Below are 20,121 nucleotides of genomic sequence, written 5' to 3'. Positions count from 1 at the left end.
CAGAGGAGGAAAGGAGAGGTGACCCAGGAAAGCCAACCCGAGGCCGAAAGCAGAGCTGGTCCAACTGCTGCCACCAAGCTGCCTGTGGTTGGACACTGCCCTGCCTTAGTAGCTTCTAGGATGGAAGATGGAGGGTGGCCTTCACCATAGCAAACAACAGAAGGTGAAGTCAAAGGCCTGAGAGAGCCAACTGCAGGTCAGATATCAACCAAGGTCGAGAGCAGTCATGTGTCTAGCAAGTCCTGTGGAGCATGGGGCTGGAATTGTCATGTTTCAAGACTGGAAGAAACTTGACTGAATTATCTGTCAATACGTGTACTGTATTATGTGACTTCTTCCCTAATTGTTCTGAGACCGTGTATAATTAGGACTACACTGTGGGATGCAGACGGCAAGGGCACTGGAACTTGGTGTGAAAGTCAGAGGGACTGCCCGCAGTGGCTAAGACCTGACTTGGGTCTGGTGGACCCTGCCTATAGCACGCCGTCACTGGGGTGTGGCTGTAAGCCGGGCACTGGCTAAGCACATTCTGTGTATCACTGCCGGTAATTCTCAGCGTTAAACCTTTGCATTGGCCACGGTTACTATCCTATGTTACAGGTGAGGAGGCTGAGTCACCTGCGGGTGACAAGCAGTGGAGGGGCAGTCAGCCCGGGCAGTACTGACACTAGAGCCTCGGCTCTGGTGGCAGGGGTAACAGAATGTCTTCTTCCTGGGCTGTGCGCAGATCAGCCATGATGGGGAGAGCCACTTACAAGACTGTTCACACCGTCTATTTCTGCCCTTGACTGTTGGGCCAAAATGAGAAGGACGTATAGATTTAGGCAGACCACCTGTCTCCATGTTTCCTTGAGGAAGTTATGTTGTTGGCATCTGCTTGGCTCGCTTACTCCCTCCCCCATCCTTTCCCCCCTTTTGTCTTCTGTTCTCCCCCACTATTCAGAAGGGGGGTTTTCATGACTCCCTGACCTCTGGGGTTTAGCATTTTCCCGATTTTTACGGAAAATGGCAGTCTCTGTCTGCACCTGGGTAGGGGGGCAGTCTGCATTTCAGAATAATCCCTCCTCCACAGCGGAACTTCAGGTGTAGCAGCGAGGCTGAACAGTGAGTGGGCAGCCGTCCTCCTGGTAGCCGGGCCCACATGCGTGCCCTTCAGTCCTGCCGGCTATAAGATACAGCTGCCTCACGGGGTAGTTCAGGGTGCAGGTTGGCTCAGTGTGAGCCGTTCTGGTGGATTTTTCACGTATTCAGAGACGTAAAGGGGACACAAAAGAGAGAAAGAACTCTTGGGCTCCATCCAAATGAGAAGAATTTGGGGAGTTGGGTTTGGCAGAGTGTGCTTGGCTGGGTGCTGGGGAAACACACAAGCAGAGCAAATATGGTGTCTTCCCACTTTCCTCCCACAGCCTGACAGTATCAGGCTTCAGGCAGAGGAGACTGTTGGTGGGGAGGGGGGTGCTGTGCCAGGAGGCTCCTTAGATGGTGTTGCTTTTTGGGTGTTCAATCTCTGAGATTTGGGCACCGTAACCGAATCTCAGCAGAGTCTCCTAGACTTCTGTGACCTCTAAACTTGTGAGTTAACTCACATGAACTTTCTGTGCCTCAGTTTCTGTTCCTGTGAAGTGGGAGCATTAATTCAACTATTCAGTTGAGAAAAAGGAAGTCTGTCACCTGCTGAGAAGCAGGCCAAGGGCTCCAGGGTTAAAATGCCTCACAGGTAAGGTCATTCAGTTTGCTCTGCCTCACGTAGGCGTTGCTGAGGCTCCCTAGCAGGGTCTGATCCCAGCTGTGCCCTTCATCCAGGGCATTGTCTTGGAGAGGGAGGTAGCACCCCGTTCTTGGGCTGTGTCTCCTTAAAATTGAAGAAAAGCCTGATTAACTTCAAAACTCACTAACTTTGGAGGTCGCAGAGCCAAACATGTGTCACCAATCTCCCGCGAGCTTTGCTGGAGCTGATGCCTCTGACATGCGGGTCTCATAAATTTCTTTTGTCAACACAAAAATCAGCTCTCCGCTGCAGCCTATACAGGTGCCCAGTGGGTGAGTTCTTGGTATCAGAAAGCCAAAGCTCCACCCACAGACCATGGCAAACCACTGTGCCCTGAACAGCCCTCCTATGAAGGGCCCGGGAGCTGGATTGCACAGGGAAGACCGCTGCTTATCTCCCTTCCAATCCCGCCTCCCACACCTTAGACCCCCTCCTGCTTATCCCACAAGCACCCCCAAACCCTACCCTTGGGGAGGCTAGCTTGACACTTGCTCCCTCGTCTTCACATTTTCCCCACAGCCACCTTGTGAATAAACTCTCTGTTATAGAATGCAGTTTCAACAATTATCTCACCCTGTAGCAGGCAAAACAGGGCTGGTCCTGTAGCAACCCCTTCTTTTTCAACCTCGGCACCACTCCGGCAGTGTCCAGATACCCCATTCCTTCTCCACCACCACCCACACTCCCTCTCTTCTCCCTCATGGATTTGCACTTCTTGCCTATTCCTCTGTCTCTAAGTGCTGCTCACCAGGACTTGGCAAAGGTAGGAGGACAGAAAGAAATGGAAAATGGAAAGAGAAGGAAACTGGGACTGGGCCAGAAAGCCAATGTCTACTTGATAATCAGATCAGGGGGCACAAATTAAAAGCTATATAGACCCTGCACACGGTCTTCATTGTCCTATACTCTTCTAATTTGATGGACACCAAGACTGTCGTTGGGTAACAAACATCAGGGCTCACAAAGCAGGCTAGAGGCCATCTTCCACCAGGGCCTCCTTCTCAGAAGTGGTTCCTCACACTGAGTGTAAACCTCTCCCTGGGGCGCAGCTGGGTTCTTGGGGTTGAATTTTCTGCATGTCACAGCACACCAGCATCTGTCCATCCTCCCCCACCGGCTGTTCCCAATCTCATTTCCTCTTCTCCCCTGCCCAGGGACCCCACCTTCAGCATCCCCCCCAGCTCCACTTCTCATCAGGACCTCGTGGTCACCTTTGCCAACACCCCCTGCCTCCAGTCTTGCCCCAATCCATGCCCATGGCATGTTACCTGCTATTGTCACGGTCGCTGGTGACCTGAGTAGCCAGATCAATGACACCTTCCCTTCCTTCTTGACCCCAGTAGCACTGGGTGGGGCTGCCCCTTGTGCCCTGGAAAGGCTCTTGGTCCCTGGGCTCCACATCCTGGTTTCCTTTTTTTACATGCCTTTCTTTCCACCACCCAAACAACAGGACCACAGGCCTGTCCCTCACCCCTGCTCTCTCTAAGAGCTCATGGTGTCTCGCGTGATTGGTCCTCTGCTCTGTGTGTCCCATCGGTGTCTGGTTCTTACCTGTTAGCTCCCTTTGATGGCGGAAGGTCACAGCGAGCATTCCATGGCCACTCACCTTGCCGCTCACACCCAAACCCCTTCTCCCATGTCATCTGATGGCTCCATCACATCGCTCTTTGGAGAAGAGGAAGGCTGAGCGGTTACTGTTGATCTTAGTCTTTCAAGTGCTGACTCAGCCACCAGCACACTCTGCAGGGTGCCTCTCTGCACTGCTGCTTGGGTTTGTCTTCCCTCCCTCGATTGCGACCTCTTGGTGCCATACATTTTCTCCTTACACCGCAGAGTTTCTTCTGTGATAACCCCCTCAGCAGCGTGAACTTTTAAATCAGATTGCGTCAGGCCCTGCTTGCATGCTCTTCGAGTTCTTCTCCTGCAGGGTGACCCACGACCCAGTCTTTCTGAGGCTACCACCCTGTCCCAGTCACTCTGCTGCAGCTATGTCTGCAGCTGGCCCAGCTCTTGCTGTCTGCACATCTGCCTAGGTCCGCATCCCTCCCTCCCTGCGTTCCCTGTCTGGAGAGGCCTTCACCGACCCACTGTTCTCAGGTTCCCTCCACTCTCATACCCGCTTTGTGTTCGTAGCGCTCATCCTTCATTGCCGCTATGTTGAGAAGCTCCATGAGGCAGGGGACTTTGCCCGGTTCGTTGATCACTGCTAGGGGTGAAATAGCCTGGCATACAGTGGAGGCTCAGCAAACCTCCAGTGAGTGGAAGAGAAAAGCCCTCCCCAGCACTGAAGGGGCACAGGTGGGCCATGAGGAGTCATGTGTAAGTCATTGTCTAGGGCAGGTGAGGATGTGCTCAGGGGATGGTAATGTAGAGAACGGAGGGTGGGAAGGTGCCCTGGGAATGTTGACCAGGTAGGTCTGTGATAGAAGTAACTAGGAAGACATAGGGGAAGAGCAGCCTTGACCCAGAGCCAGACCTCCGTGAGACATGCAGAACGAAGTACAGCTCATGCTGGGGTTGAGACCAGGGTCACTACGGAGGCAGAGATTTGGAGGGAGTTGAAGAAGGAGGAGGTGGACTAGTGTACAGGTCTGGGCTTAGCACCAGGGGCTGGTGGCCAAAGCCCAGTAGGGTCAGTGAGTCCCCAACCAGAGCTAGGTGGACATGGTGAGCGTCCTGGGCTAAGCTGGACCTTACCAGGGGTGCTTTCAGGGTTCCCTGGGCTGGCTTAGAAAGGGTCAGCTTGCAGGGAATGAGCTCGCCACCAGATGGAGGTCCTGCAGCTGGAAAAGGGAGGGTGGATCTCTGAATTTGGTATTGCTCCTGGGTTGGTATTAACCTACCCAGACCCCAACCAATGGCAGAAACGACAGCCCAGACTTCGGGGAGTGGTGTGGCAGAGCAGACTGACCACAGGACTCTCTAGAGCTGCGTTCAGAACAGCAAGCCTTTGCTTAATTATCCTATTAACTTGCTATTTATTATTTTTGCATTATTAGGGGTTGGATTTAGGACTTTGCACAGTTAAGGCTAATACTCAACTATTGAACTATTGAACTATATTGATGGCCTTCTTTGATCAGATTTTTAAAAAAATTTTGAGATAGAATCTTCCTAAGTTTCCCAGGCTAGCCTTGAAATGACTTTGCAGCCCAGGCAGGCCTTGAACTTGTGATCCTCCTGCTTCAGCCTCCCCAGTGGTTGAGTTTATAAATTCTTGTCACCAGAGCCATATCACCAGGCCTTCTGTCTTTTAGCCTTTTAGCTCTGGCGATTCTTGGCATAGGGAAATCACACCCTGTAGAGAGCAGGTTAAGTCCAAGATTGTCAAGCAGGCATGGAGGGCCCTGCAGTGACTCCTCCTGGCAGTTGTGGCCTTCGGTGACTGGTAGGAGAAAGCCCTGTGTCCCTCTGCACCTATCCACGAAGACGCAGGCCACAACTTTGCGACTGCTTTCCGCACATTTGCTGATGGGGTGTGTGCTGGCTCCAGACGGCAGCTGCTCTTACGCTGCTGCAAATAGCACAGCTCTTGCTGAAGGGCTGTCACCTTTGGGAGGGAAGGGGCTGCTGACTGGCAAAGCCCCCAGGGAGCCATGACTGTCAGAGCTGGGAAAAGGAATGCACTGAAGTGATGAAGACCCTGACTTCTGGGCGCTCAGAAGCCTGAGGGTATTTTTTTTTCTGGTAAAATTGACTAGCCAGATGACCTTGGACAAGCGGCCTTGCTGATTACAGCCTGAATTTCAAGCACAGTCTCATTGGGCTGTTAAGGGAATGAAAGGAGCTGGTTTAAAAGTCTAGGAGAAGGCTGCCTCACACAGCTGGGCAGGATGTGAATCAGGCAGTACTGAAGCCCAACTCCGACAGGCTGAGTTGCCGGCTTAATTAATGGGGTTGGGAGGGCTTTCTAATTTTGTTTGCACAGAGGTGCCGCATGGACGAGAAGTGTTTCTAGCAGGGTGATATCTCACTACTGTTCTCTTAGAATGCCCCAGGCCTGACAGAACGAAAAGGTCCAGACTGATGGACTATGGCAGCTTCCCTTCTTCCTGTGCCTGCCCCTAACAGCTGCATTCTTCTGTGGCACAGGGAACCTCCCTGGGTTTCTGCGGTCTTAAACACCACTATAGCAGGCTGTGATTAGAAAGAGTACAATGGCCCCATCTCACACCAACCATTGGTTACCTGGACCTAGAGTTTTGTGACCATCCTGACACCCTGGGAAGGGGATGCAACCCTGGATGGATGGAAGAGGATATAGGCAAGGGGGCCTTTGTGGGTGGGTTCACGAGGAAAGGCTGCTGGAGCAGATGAGTGGCCCAGTGTGGCCTCACAGCGGGCCAGCTCCAACCTGTTGAGAGGGGCCTCAGCTTGCAAAGCTGGGGCCTTCGTGTGGGTGAGAGAAGGAAAGCCACACCCCACCACCAGGACCCTCCAGCCTTCTTCATTCCTCTTCTCAAAATGCAGGTTGTCCCCTGATGACCAGTTAGAGCTGACCAACCCACAAGGTTCCTGAGGGCACAGGGACAGGATGGCTTGCAGCCTCGAGCCAGCTTTGGAGCTGACTGTTGGAAGTCAAATGGTGTTGGAGAGGAGCTAGGCTTCTGACACGGCTCTCAGGCTATTTATACCTGTAGACGCCGGTTGCGGTGCCAGCTCCCTCTCCTGTGAGCCGAGCAGAGATAGTGTTTCCGGAATGGAAAGAAGAGGCGGTGACTCACTCGCTTACAAAGCCTGGGGAGTTAGTGAAGGCGGGGGGGGGGGGGGCACTTTGGTCAGATTCCCCACGCGCGCAAGTGAAGCCAGGGAGTATTTATAGGGAGGTCTGCAGTTTAAAAGCAAAGAACATATCTCAGCGATTTCCAGAAGCAAAAGAATCGTCACTCCGTTACAGGAAACAACATAGAAAAGGCATTTTAAGAGTAAGAGCTGCCCCCATCCCATGACTCTCAGAGGTCCCAGGAACATCTCCTCACAGGCCACCCCTCCCCGGCACTGCCACGCACACATGCGATTCTTCCTGCAGGCCGCAGTTTTTTCTTGCATGTTGCACCTGCCACTGTCATGAGGGAATACACAAAAGAATGTGAGCATCCTTTTCCTGGCCCCAGAGTACTCCTGGTTTGCCCAGCTTCCGCGAGCTGCGCCTCTCAGGCTTCCTGTCACAGGCAGAACTTCGAGGTTCCCGGTCTGGCTGTGCTCCTTGAAATGCTGTGTCATCAAATGTGTCATCCGTAGAGATCAGGTGGGAACAGTGCACCCCCAAGAGCAGAGCCCAGCAAGGGTGGGGGAAAGAAGCAAGAATTGTTCATTTCTTTTTTTCCGACTGCAGAGCTGAGGCTTCAAACACAGTCACAGAGCACTTTGGATGACTTGGCTAAGGGTGTTTCAGGGGCCTAGGATTTGTGTTAATCAGAAATGGTAAGATACAAAAATGCAGATGCCTGTCATGAGGGAAGGGGTTTTATACTCACTAGTTCCGGAAACAAGGGCACAGCTCTCCACACTGGGCCGATAAAAAGTCCTAGGCCAGTTAGGAGGCAGTATGGTGGCAGTGTGACCAGTGGCCTGAGGGTAGGGACTGGCAAGGCAGGGGTTTCGGTCTTCAGGCTCCGTGGGGCGGCTGCTCAAGGTTGTCTATCCCTGGCCCTAGGGTGGGTAGGGCAAGGATGATAGGCACAGAGTGTGCAAAGTGGAGAAGGAAGGATCTGGGAATGGCTGTTTTGAGTGAGTGGCGTGGGAGAGACACTCCAAGGCTAGTCTGTCACAGTTCTAGAAACCCTGAGAGGGACAGTCCTTTAGGGTGGGCAGGGCCCAGCGATCAAGGCCTCAGAAACACCCTTTTTGTTCTTTGAGATAGGGTCTCACTATATAGCCCTGACTGGCCCAGAACTCACAGAGATCAGCCTCCCCCTGCCTCCCATGTGTTAGAATTAAAGGAGTGCACCACCATGCCCAGCAGTGACAGTCTTCATACCTGTAGTGCTTAGCAGAGGCAGGGCGATCAAGGACATCTAATACCAGGCAGGACTTGGCATGGGCTGTCGCCAGGAGGAGGCGGAAGGAGGTTTAGTGAGCTCAGCAGAAGGCAGCGTCACTGGAACAGATGGTAGAGAAACTTCTGCGTTATTCATCCCTGACTCAGCTCCGCTGTCAACCAGCTGAGGGCAGAGAAGCCAGTGTTGCACTCCTGGGTCTCCCTGTGGTGTCTGCTGGCAGCACTCGCCCTTCAATGGCAGGGCGATGGGGGTGAGCGCTTCTTAACACTTCCTGTGTGATACGCTTCCCTGGAAATGTCAACAGCATCACGGTTGCTCGCGTAGCACTCGGTCTTCCTAGACTAGTGTTGACGTGGCTAAGGCTAGAAGTGGCAGGGCTAAAATGGCTGTCTGGGTTCATTCATGCTGCTGAAACAGAGTACGTAGTCTGAGGTGCTGCCAAACAGTGGAAATTTATTTCTTGAGATTTGACTGGGAGTCCGAATTTCAGAAGGTTTGTTCTCTGGTTCATAGACGTGCCTTCTTCCCATATCCTCGTGTGGTAGGGGGTACAAAGTGTCTCTCTCAGTCCTGTTTTATAAGGACTTTTATCTGGACTCTATCTTATCCATCTAGGGTGGATAAAAACAGAGGGCTCATCTAATCCCATCGCCCCCTAATCCCTTCATCTCAGAGCTTGGATTCTGGGGGACCCCAAACACTCAGATTATAGCAGTGGCTAAGAAGGGGTGGAGTCTAGCTCTGAAAACCTCTCGACCTAGAACCCTGGACACATGGCACAAAGACTGCTTAGAACAGTTCAGTTGCCTGTTTGAGCAATGTTAGGGATTCAGGAGAAAGGAGGACTGGAGGGAAAAAGGAAGGATGGTTGGGCAGAGGGGAGGGGAGTCTGGTCAGAGGGAAGACGCTGCCTTGGTTCAAAGCAGGAGAGAAAAGAGACAGAGGAAGTGACCCAGATGACGTGTACACATGGGAGTAATGTTGACAAGTCTCCAGCTCTCCGAAGACCAATGGTTCTCAACCTTCCTAATGCTGTGATCCTTTAACACAGTTTTTCATGTTGTGGTGACCCCCCCAATCACAAAATTACTTTTGTTGCTACTTCATAACTGTAATTTTGCTACTGTTATGAACCATAATGTAAATATTTGCTATGCAGGATATCTAATAATCTGATATTTAACCCTCAAATGAGTCACCATGCACAGGTTGAGAACCGCTGTGCTAGGCTTATTGACAAACATTTGTATCTGGAGTTTTTCTTAGTGGCAGTCAAAGATCATGACTTCACTCAGCCTGCGGTTCCAGTGGCTTGGTGACACCTGTAGGGTCCGGTTGCAAATGAGACTGCCTGCTGCAAGACATCAGACCTTACTTTCCGCTGTGTGACTGGAAAAATGCATGAGGTAGCACCGAGGTCACGGGCTTGTGTGGTGGCCCCAAGCTGACCCCTTGTTCTTAGCTGCAGATGACAGAATGCTCATCAACTACTTCAAGGAGAAAGGGATTTATTAAGGGCACTCCCAGCTCAGAATCTTCGAGAAAATATGAGTGAGTGGCTTAGTGAATTACTTGGGGTTATCTAGTGGAACAATGAAATATAGAATGAGTATAGTGAAAGAATGAATATAATATAATATAATATAATATAATATAATATAATATAATATAATATAATATAAAATGGAATCTATTAGAGTAACTTACAAGCTATTATCCTGCTAGTCCAACAATGGCTGTCTACCCGTGGACAGTCCCAGGATGCAGTAGTTCAGTCCATGAGACCGGATGTCTGAGCTGCTCTTCAGTGTACCCTGGAATCATGAAGTAGACTCCAAGGCTAGGGAAGGAATGGGCTAACAGTGAGAGAGCAAGCAGGCGGAGACCAAAAGCTTCTTTCTTCCACATCCTTTATATATCCTGGATCCTAGTTAGGGTTACCGTTGCTGTGATGAAGCACCATGTGCTGAGTGGTGGTGGCACATGCCTTTAATCATAGCACTCAGGTGGTAGAGGCAGGCAGATCTCTGAGTTCAAGGCCAGCCTGGTCTATAGAGTGAGTTCCAGGAGACAGAGAAACCCTATCTCAAAGAAAAAAAAACTGAAACAAACAAAAATGAATGAAAGGAAGGAAGGAAGGAAGGAAGGATCATGACCATAAGAAAGCTGGGGAGGAAATGGTTTATTTGCCTTACATGTCCACATTGTAATTCTTCATTGAAAGAAGTCAGGGCAGGAATTCAAGCAGAGCTGGAACTTGGAGACAAGGAGCTGATACAGAGGCCCATGGATGGGTGCTGCTTACTGGCTTGCTACTTTTCATTATAGCTCTACATATGAGTGATTACCAATAACCACACAGCACAGTCAATACTAGGCTGCCTTGAAATCTCCTTCGCCTCTTCCATTAATCCCAAGCTCTTCAATTTAGCCTCAGGTAGATATTTTTGGACAAGGGCAGAAAGCAGCCACATTATTCTCTAAAACATCACAAGAATAGTTTCTAGGCCATTTACTAATATTTTTGTTCTCTGAAACCTCTTGAGCCTGGCCATCATAATCTATATCACTCTCAGCACCACTGTCGTCCATGTTCCTAATAGGATGGCCCAGTAAACCCCTGCTTAAAGTGCTCAATAGCTTTTCTACTCCAGTTATCCAGATCTTCCATGTTCCTGCAACAAACATCGTGGTCAGGACTGTCACAGTGAGACACATTCCTGGTACCAGTTTCTGTCTTAGTTACTGTTCTGTTGCTTTGAAGAGACTCTATGACCAGGGAAGTTCTCATAAAAGAGCACATTTGAATTGGGTTTAGTCCATTATCATCATGGTGGGGAACATGGTAACTTGCAGACAGCCACTGAAGCAGTAGCTGAGAGCTACATTCTGATCCATAGCGGGAGAGAGAGCCAGAACCAGAGCCAGACAGAGGGAGGCAGAGACAGACTCTGGGCTTGGTATGGGCTTTTGAAACCTCAAAGCCCACCTTCAGTGACACACTTCCTCCAACAAGGCCATACCTCATAATTCTTCTAATGCTTTCAAATAGTGTCACTCCCTGGTGACTAAAGTACATGAGCCTATGGGGGTCATTCTTATTCAAATCACCACATTCTACTCCAATACAATATGCGTAGCTTGAAGAGAAAGGGAGCACCAAAAGGTGTAATGGAGCTAAGTCCAGTGCTCAGGAATGTAAGAGGTTTAAAGAAAAACTGGTGCCAAATGGAATAAAGGGAGTTGTAACCTCAGAGCAACACCTCACCAGTTTGTGGAAAGGAGTTAAAGAAAAGCTTCAGCCACGAAAGAAACCACCGCCAACAGAAAGCTGATATAAATGTAATTAAAGGAAGTGGCCACGTTCCAACTCCATCAAACAGTAGAACCTTGGGAGCCTTGGCCACATAGTTCTCGTTTTAGAGTCAAGGATACAAGAAACAAGTTGTGGAATCTCCCTCCATGGCTAAGAAAAGATGCTGAGGCCAGGTGTGTGTCGGGAATGTCCCTGAATGAAGGCCCAGAGAGCGCATTGTGTGAAGCTGTGAAGGTGAAGCTTGGATCGCTTTGGAGATCCCAAGATGCTGGAGATGACAGAGTTGTGGGATCCCTGCCAAGCAAAGCTGTGGTGTGGAACCAACCCAAGCGAGAGAAGTGGAGTTGGGGATCTGAAGAGTGCTTTGGCATCAGAGATGGAGACGTAGAGTTTGGAGTTTGCCCAGTCGGTTTTCAGTCTTATTTGGTTCAGTATTTCCTCACTATGCTCCCCTTTCCTCCCTTTTGGAATGGTAATGCATACCCTGTGCCACTGTATGTTAGAAGTATGTGATCTGCTTTTTTCGATTTTGATTTTGCAAGAAGCGGTAGTTGAGAGATTGCCAAGAGTCTCAGGGGAGACTTCGAACTTTGAAACAAAGTTGAGACTGTAAAATTGGACTGAATGCATATTTTGCATTCTGTGATAGCTACCAGATTATGGGGGACAGAGAGTGGAATATAGTGGTTTGAATAAGAATGTCTCCTATAAGTTCATATAGTTGGATGCTTAGTCACCAGGGAGTGACACTATTTGTAAGGATTAGGAGGTGTGGTTTTGTTGGAGGAAGCATGGGGGTGGGCTTTCAGGTCTCAAACACCCATGCAAAGCTCAGAGTCTCTCTCTCTCTCTCTCTCTCTCTCTCTCTCTCTCTCTCTCTCTCTCTCTCTCTCTCTCTCTGCCTATGGATCGGGATGTAGCTCTCAGCTACTGTTCCAGCAATTTCCTTCATGTCACCATACTCCCTACCATGATGATAATGGACAAAACCTCTGACACTGTAACCAAGTTCCTGATTAAATGCTTTCTTTTATAAGAGCTGCCTTGGTCATGGTGTCTTCTCACAGCAGAAGAACAGTGACTAAGACCTGCTAGAAGATGTGGTCCACATTAAAGGTGGACCTTCCCACCTCAGAAGATCCAGACTGAAGGTGGATCTCCCCACCTCACATGATCTAATTAAGATGAGCCGTCACATGAGCAATGGCATTGTGCAATGGGACCATCATGCAAGCTGCCGCTATGACTGTAGTGTTTGAGAACCATGGCACCTCTGTCTGCCCCAAGGTCCTTTTCATGCTTTTCAAGGTGCAGCTTGGAATCAGTCTCAGGAGTATGTTTCTGATTGGTTGGACCTAAATTCTCTCCAGAGCCTTAGCCTCAAAGGAGTCTAGGAAATGTAGTCTTTAGTGTGCCTGCTACTGTAGGACAGATGGGAGAGAAATGACAAGGACATAATCGCTACATTTGAGATGCTCACCATTTGGAAGGGCCATAGACCGGAGGCAGATTATGATAATATGATGTTATTTGTTCTAATGAAGATACAGTGTGTAGAGCTGTAGTGCCTGTGCTAGCAGACGGTACGCGAGCCTCGGGAAAGGGGCCTGGAGATTTAAAAACACACGTACACAGACAGACAGAGACATGGGGATATGGGTCATCCTTGATACAAGAGTGCCAAGAATACCCACTTTATTGTGCTCACGGACAGCTTATATTGGGCTTCGGCCATGCCCCAGCTCTTGAGATCTTTCAGCTGCAGACTCATCAGAACCCATTCCCCTGCCATCAGGGTCTCGTGCTCAGAGCAGCTGCAGGCTGCTCAGAGCAGAGGAAAACAAGTTGTTCACAGGAAATTCAAGGTCTGGTGGTCCGAAGTCCTCAACATAGAGCCCAGGGGCAGGGGCCACATGAGTACCAAAGGCGCAGACCTTTGATCTAGGTTCTGAAGCTGAGTTTGGAGAGAGAGAGAGAGAGAGAGAGAGAGAGAGAGAGAGAGAGAGAGAGAGAGAGAGAGAGAGAGAAACTCAGAAACAAGAGGAGAATGAGTTTGATGTTAAAGAGATCCTCAATTCCTCGTTCTTAAGAGCTCTGCTTAGTTCTTTTATGACATAAAGATATGGAGCCAATTTGTTTTGGAACTAGGAGACAATCCATTAAGTAGAACATTTCTTGTCTATTTTTGTGGCCTTGAGCACATTAGGCAAACATTCTACTCTCATACTCTTGTCTGCAACATTGGCTTGGCAATAGGGTGCATATGTGGTAGCTGCTGCCATGGTTGGAAGATGCTAAGACATGCTCCAAGGATGCCTACATTTCCAGCACTTTCCAGTTCTGGCTCTGTGATGGCTCCAGGTGCCTCTTTCACTTGTGATTCTCGAGGGTTACCTGTTAGGAGACTACTGACCCCATGGTTAGTGCGGCAGTCCGTATACCCTTTTTGAATCATGACTGCTGCTGTCTTGGGATCCCACATTCCTGGCTCCAGTAGCTCCAGCTACAGAACCACCTTGGAAGTGGGAGAGACCCATGAGGAAAGGATCACCTGGCTTCTGCCCAGGAAGGTGACTCTGGACTCTAGGGCTGTGGGTATACCAGCTCTTGTGGTAAACAGATGGGGCAAGAGTGGTCATGTCTCCGAGACAGCGTGGCATGAACAAGAACAGTGAGGGAGCAGATGGGAATGGAAATGCTTTGTAAATGGAAAAATCTGGGGCAATCTGAGCTCTGCCTGTGTCTGTGTCATAGGACGTTGTCTTAAGAGTCGGAGAAAGACAGAAAGGGCAAGAAATGATGGGGTAACTCACTGCTTGCCTCCCAGATTGGCTGCTGGGTGCTGCCGGTCTCCCACTCTGTCTGATCAGAGTGCTTAAAGCCCACCCCCTCTCCTCCCTCACAGTTTTACAATGAAGCCTGTGGCCACCTTTCAGTGTTGGCCCAAGGGGGCTTTGTTCCTATACGCGCTTATAGTGCAGTATGGTTGCTCCTACCTGGAGCCAGCACCCTACTGGGTCCTGCGATGGGGTGGGTTGGTTGGTTTTATTTGTTGGACTAGGATGAGCTCCTTCTCACAGAAGGACCCATGGCGGGGCCTAGAAAACCCGGGCTGCTTCTCTGTGTAACCTTTGTCTCTGTTGGTTCTCAGGTACTTTGAATTTTACAAGGGGCCTTTAGAATTTAACTCCACAAGATGCCTGGAGCTGAGGCAGGAGATCCTGGACGTGAAGGTGCTGTCCATGTGAGTGTGCTCTGCCTGGGCTGGGAGTGGTACAAGTCGCATGTGGAGGTGGGGTGGGGTGAGTAGACCCCAGAACCGAAGGGGACGAGAAACACAAAGTAGACATCATAGCCTGGAACTCAGACCTTCCACTGGCATTAGAAGGCCCTGGAAGCTGTTTGGTCACCAAGGCTAGGTTTGCAAGGTCACCTCTGCTGATGGGGTGTGAAAGTCCCCAGCTCAGTTACCAGCCGCCTCAATTATCATTGCAGGGCTCCTGTTGGGTAGAAACCTAAGAGGCCCTGGACTGTCAGACCTGAAATTCAGTGTTTTGTATGGTCGGGGTAAGCCTGGCCCACTTGATGCTGTCTTTGACAATTTTAATTTCTTTGAAGGTTTTGATTTGTCAATTATTTAAGTGATGAAAATCCAAGTGTCACAAAATGTTACGCAGTGAAGTATCTCTCTCTCACCCCGTTCTAGTTCCTGAAGGTCTAGGGTAGCCTTGCAGCATGTCGGTGCACAAGCAACATCTCTGTGTGGAGATTCCTTCAACACACTGCTATAGAAATGGCAAAGGAGCCTCCCCATCCCATCCCACCCCATCCCATCCCATCCCATCCCATAGTCCATCATCTGCAGTGCTCCTCCAGCCGGTGGGAGGAAGCCCTGAGCCTCACAGCTGGCCGTTCACTTCAGTCTTCTCCGACTCCCCGGAAGCCAGCAGACCTACCTGGGGTGTCTGGATGATAGTTATGCCAGGGTCTGAATGTATTTAGAAACAATTACATCTGGACGTGGACAAAATAAAATTTATACGGAGGTAATGTTAGATACTTATCTGGACACATGGCCCTCTGACATGATCCCAAGGACTCTGCCCATGGCTGGCAGTCAGAAGCCAGGTAGTGTGAGTCACGGAGAAAGTATAGGCTTTGGGTTCAGGCAGACCTGGGACTGAAAGCTAATTTTGGGCTTTGCCAGCTCTAATTATCAGGCAAATAAATTACTTAATTTCTCTGAGCCTTTCCTAACTTATAAAATGGACGCGGCGTTACCTACTTCTTAGGCATTGCTGCCGACTGGTGGAAATAGTTTGTAAAATAGATAGCAGGCGCCCACTGGGGGGCTGCGGTGGGGCCGGCAGTGGCACTCAGTAGGTGTGGATATTCCACTCTCTTTCTTTCCGTTCCTCTCTCCTATGGCAACAGCAGTCTTTCTGAGTTTGCCACAGAATCTGCACCAGCGAACTTTCCATCACTAGAGTGAATATATAATGAGGTAATAACTTGGAGATTGTTGTGCCCATGTCACTGAACCCCAAATGAACCCACGGAGCCGATTTCTGATGCAAAAAACCACATTTTTTGTTTAACAAATTCGAGTGAGGACCACACTCTTCCAACACATTAACTCAGTGGGCGAGGAGAGAGTAAGCCCCGGGCTGGGGAGAGGAGAGTTTTTAAAGGGGAACAGCTGCAAGGAGGGTGGATACATGTTTTGGGGTCTTGGGATTGGGCGAAGGGGGTACAGAGTAAGATGATTTCTGAAATCATTGATCAAACTTTGGGCGCAAACTGTTAACCAAGGACCATAAATGGCTGTCAAGATGTCTGTGAGGGCTAGGGTGTCTGCAGAAAACATCTGGGCCTCGTTAAATTTTATGACCTGCTCCTTAGCTCCCTAATTGGCTATTTCTAGAGTATACTTTCAAATTTCACTATCGCAGCACATTCCTGGACCTGAGGTAGGCTCCCAGTCACCATATGGCTTAGGATGAATCCCCTTCTTTAAAATGGAGTCTGCAAAGTCAGGTCCTCACAAGGTGAGCAGGCCCGTTGTTTTGGTGGCTGTGCTGAGGCGGAAGCATGCTGTCGCAGGGAGCAGGAGGGAGAGCAAAGCTGCTGTCTTCATGACCAAGCAGAAAGAGAAAAAGACCAGGTTCCCACTGGTCCTTCAAGGGCCAGTCCTAATGACCTTGAGACCTCCCACATGGCCTTGCCTCCTAAAAGTCCCTCACCCTCCCCATAGCACCACCCTGAGAAACAGCCCTCAACGCAAAAGCTTTTAGGAGATGCGTAAGGTCCAAACTAGCAGCCTCCATATGCAGCTGCTGAAAGTCCCAAGAGTAAGGCCTTAGATAGCCCAGCTGGATTATCTATATTGGCTATGGCCCTGTCATGATTGGTGATCTATGTGCCCTTTCTAGAGATGAATGAAGCTACCTTCTGCTGTGTGCTGTTCATTGCACTGAGTATGCACCGCTGTGGTCGCAGCTCTCAGGAAATCCATCGACCAATGGGGAAATAGACATGAGTAACTCTAAGGAGACAAACTCTTAGGGTAGTGGGGAACTTGACCAAGGGTGGGTGATGCCAGGCAAAGGTTTGCTAAGGAAGGGTGGAGAGAGTTCTGGTCTGTAGGGTGATAGTTGTTAACTAGGCTAAGAAGATCCCAAATGGGCCAATCCATATGAGGTCTTGAAACAGGAAGGATGCTGCTGGGTCCTGGATGTGCAGGACCAGAGCAGCTGTGGGTCAGCATGTGAGGGGAAGATGGAAGCAGTGGCACCATAGGAGTCACCTAGATCCTTTCCTGAGGACCTTGGGACCCTGTGGATAGGATTTGAGGCAGTGCCTAGGAGTGTGGTCTGATAGATGTTTTGGAATGCTTCCAAGGAGTTACATGACAACGCCTACCCAGACCTTAGTTGGGAGCTTAATTCGGAAGCAGAAGGTCCCTGATTATCTTTTCTCAGAATTAAAATATTTGAGGCCTTTACATGCTTGACTGGGATCCCAGAGAGTTCTTGTTGGCAGTATTTATTGGAGTTTTCAAAGGAAGAACAGTTAACTTTTAAATTAGAAAATGTATAATTTCTTCACGGGCACTTCAAGGTCTGGACTGAAAGTGCCGAGGAAGCATGTAAACTGTCTTCATGACTTCTCATCCTTCTACCTCCAGATCTTCTGTATGATGCTGTTGTGCCCCACATCAGTTTTCTGGGGCCACCACCACAAAATTCCAAGTCACTTAGTTTCTTTCTTTTTTCCGTATGTGTATGCTTTGGAGGCTAGATGTTGAGATATCAAGCATCATCCTCTATTGCTCTTCCATCTTTTTCATTGAGGTGAGAGCTCTCATCAAGCCCAGAACTCAGTGGTATGCCTAGTCTTGCTATCCCACGTGTTTTTGGAATCCTCCATCTTAGCCTTCTGAGGCTGGAATTACAGGCAGTTAGTCCACTGTGCCTAACCAGCATTTTCTGAATTCCACTCTTCATGCTTCCAAGGAGGTGCTCATCCTGCTAAGCCATCTCTTTAGCCCCGATGAGTCATTTTTCCTCCCTGTTCTGGCAGCAGGAGAATAAAGAACAGGGGTCCTAGGGCCTCCCTTTCTGATTCACTCATGGCCATCCTTTCACCGTGTCTTTGTCTTACATCTCACGCTCTTCTTACAAGAACACCAGTCATCCCAGACCAGGGCTCACTCAAGTGACTTCATTCCTGTCTAGTTTAGATTTTACAGACCCCTTCCCCAAATACAGTCACACTGAGGTTAGGACTTCCACATGTGAATTTTGGGGAGACACAATTCAGCCAATAAAACAGCTGTATCCTGTTACAGCTGATACTTAGAGACCAGGTGAGAAATTACCAAGATACTTTGGTTTGAACCTACAGATGAAGACTTGCGGGGATGTGAAGAGCAATCTCGGATTTCCCTTGTAACTATTGTCCCTTGTAACTAGAGGTTTCTCTCCCACCCCCCAGTTCACGAGTAAACACTGAGAGGCTTAATAGTTGTTACAAAGTGTTTGGCCTATTAGCTCAGGCTTATTATTCACTAGCTCTTACATCTTAAACCAACCCATTTCTGTTAATCTATGTATTGCCACGTGGCTGTGGCATTACTTCACATCTTGCTTCTCTGGCAGCTGCTGGCATCTCTCTAACTCCGCCTTCTTTTTCCCTTTATCTTTGCTTGAGTTTCCTGCCTGGCTATTGGCCAAATCAGCTTCTTTATTAACCAATGGTGATAAAACATATTCACAGCATACAAAAGGGCATTCCATATCAGTAGATCATAGGCTCTTTTTTGGTGATGTATTGGTCTTTTCACAGTTGCATGAGTTCTCATCTGTCCTCAGGATACCTTGTCTCACTCCTCAGGATGGACTCCTGGGATGAATAGCAATCCCAACTGGTAACCTCAGACTTAGTCTTGTTAGGATCTCTCTTCCATGACAGCTGTCTCATCTGGGGACTTGAGTTGTAGAAATATAGGAAGGAGTACAGGCCAGACTAGGCCATCCACAGGGTATCAGTCGTATCAGTCCGTGGTGTGTCAGGCAATGGCAAGCCCAGTGCCCCCCTTCCTGGGTAATTCCTAAACTGAGGGTTACTGAGGGTTTGTGGTCCTCCATGGGAGATGTCAGAGAGCTCAGAGGCTGGCTTCTGTCCAGGTTATTATCTGGGCACTCTCAGATTTTGCTGAGTTCTAGCCTCATCCCACAACCTGCATCACAGCAGGGCTGACCTGAATAATAGGGAAAAGGTCAAATCCCTTCTGTGGATGGAGGAAGCTGGGTGGAGGGAGGCATGTTCCTTCCGGCACACAGAGTGTCAACGGGTATTTTGTCTGAGGACACAAGAAGATGTGTGATTCCCATAGAAGTATTTTTGATCCAAAATTTCTCAAATCAACTGTAAAAATCAGTCAGCCAGAAACCTCCAGAGGGAGAGTGCCCTGCTTCCTGACAGTGTCTGAGGCACCACGAATCACTCTGAGATTATTTGTCAGGACAAGGTCCGTTGCTGATTCTTGTTCAAATTATTTATGTCTGATTCTAGTCATTTGAGTGTCTCTGTTTTTAAAGGCAAACCTTCAGGTGCTGCCCATGTTCCACCCACATGGGGGGTTTGCTTGAGAACTCCTGTGGCAACCTGTCTGGCTTCCTTCCCTTTCCTTCTGGGCTGACTTGGTGCAGAGCCCAGCAATGAGGCCAAACAGAGCGGCTAGAAGCCATGGCTGCTGGCAAAAAAAATCCCCCTCTCTGACCTGGGAGGTCCTTCATGTCTCTCGAAGCTCAGCCCAGAAGGCTTTCAAAAGCCTGTGTGTTCTGCCAGGTCAGAGTTCAGTGCAGTCAGGCCGTGAGATCTCGGGGATCTCGGACACCACATGGACTCAGCCCAAACTTATACAAAGAGCAGGTGGTGGAGAAAGCAGATAAGAATGGAGTGCACACAGAGTAGGAAGACACAGAAGGCCCTGGGGACATGGGAGAACGCGGGAGGGCAGCGAGACCGCACTGTGATGATGTAAACCACAGAAGCTTCTAGTACTAAAACTCAGAGCCAGTCCAGCCTTCTCACCCTAGCTCCATTCCCATGATTCTCAGCTGTTTCTTCTGTCTACCCTCCTTACCCTCCTCAGGAATGTATGCATGCTGCTGGGGACCCCCTTACCCCACCCCACCCCCCACCAACCACATTCCTAGATCTTCTGCTTTGGTAGGTGAGGACTCCACCTCCTTCCCTCAGGCCCAGCCCCCTCCTCACATTTCCCTAGTTTAAGGGTGTCATGGTTTGGATGTGGTTTACCCCCCAAGGGGTTTATGTGCTCGAAGCTTGAGGTGGTGGGCCTTTAAGAAGTGAGGCCTAGAGGGAGGCATTTAGATCATTGGGGACATCACCCTTAGAAGAGATTAAAGATGGTCTCACAGAATAAATATGTTTCCTCAAGACTAGGCTGCATGGCTGGGGAGATGGCTCATTTGGTAAAACCACATAAGCATGAAGGTTGAGTTAGG

At 49.4% G+C, this 20,121-nt stretch overlaps 1 protein-coding gene across 4 annotated transcripts in view; it reads left to right on the top strand.

Annotated features, from left to right (window-relative positions):
* St8sia5 (ST8 alpha-N-acetyl-neuraminide alpha-2,8-sialyltransferase 5) overlaps window positions 1-20,121 on the top strand; it is a 72,594-nt gene that overhangs the window by 30,338 nt on the left and 22,135 nt on the right. For all 4 annotated transcript variants that reach the window (XM_085676400.2, XM_085676401.2, XM_048419475.3 and 1 more), the window contains one exon: window positions 14,238-14,330. In XM_085676400.2, coding sequence (XP_085532526.1) covers window positions 14,238-14,330 — 93 coding nt within the window. The remainder of the gene's footprint in view (window positions 1-14,237; window positions 14,331-20,121) is intronic.

This window comes from Myodes glareolus, chromosome 13 (assembly GCF_982192425.1).
Source record: "Myodes glareolus chromosome 13, mMyoGla1.1, whole genome shotgun sequence".
Classification (NCBI taxonomy): Eukaryota; Metazoa; Chordata; class Mammalia; order Rodentia; family Cricetidae; genus Myodes; species Myodes glareolus.
The sequence above is the reverse complement of the archived record's forward strand: the minus strand, read 5'-3'. Positions and strand labels throughout refer to the sequence as shown.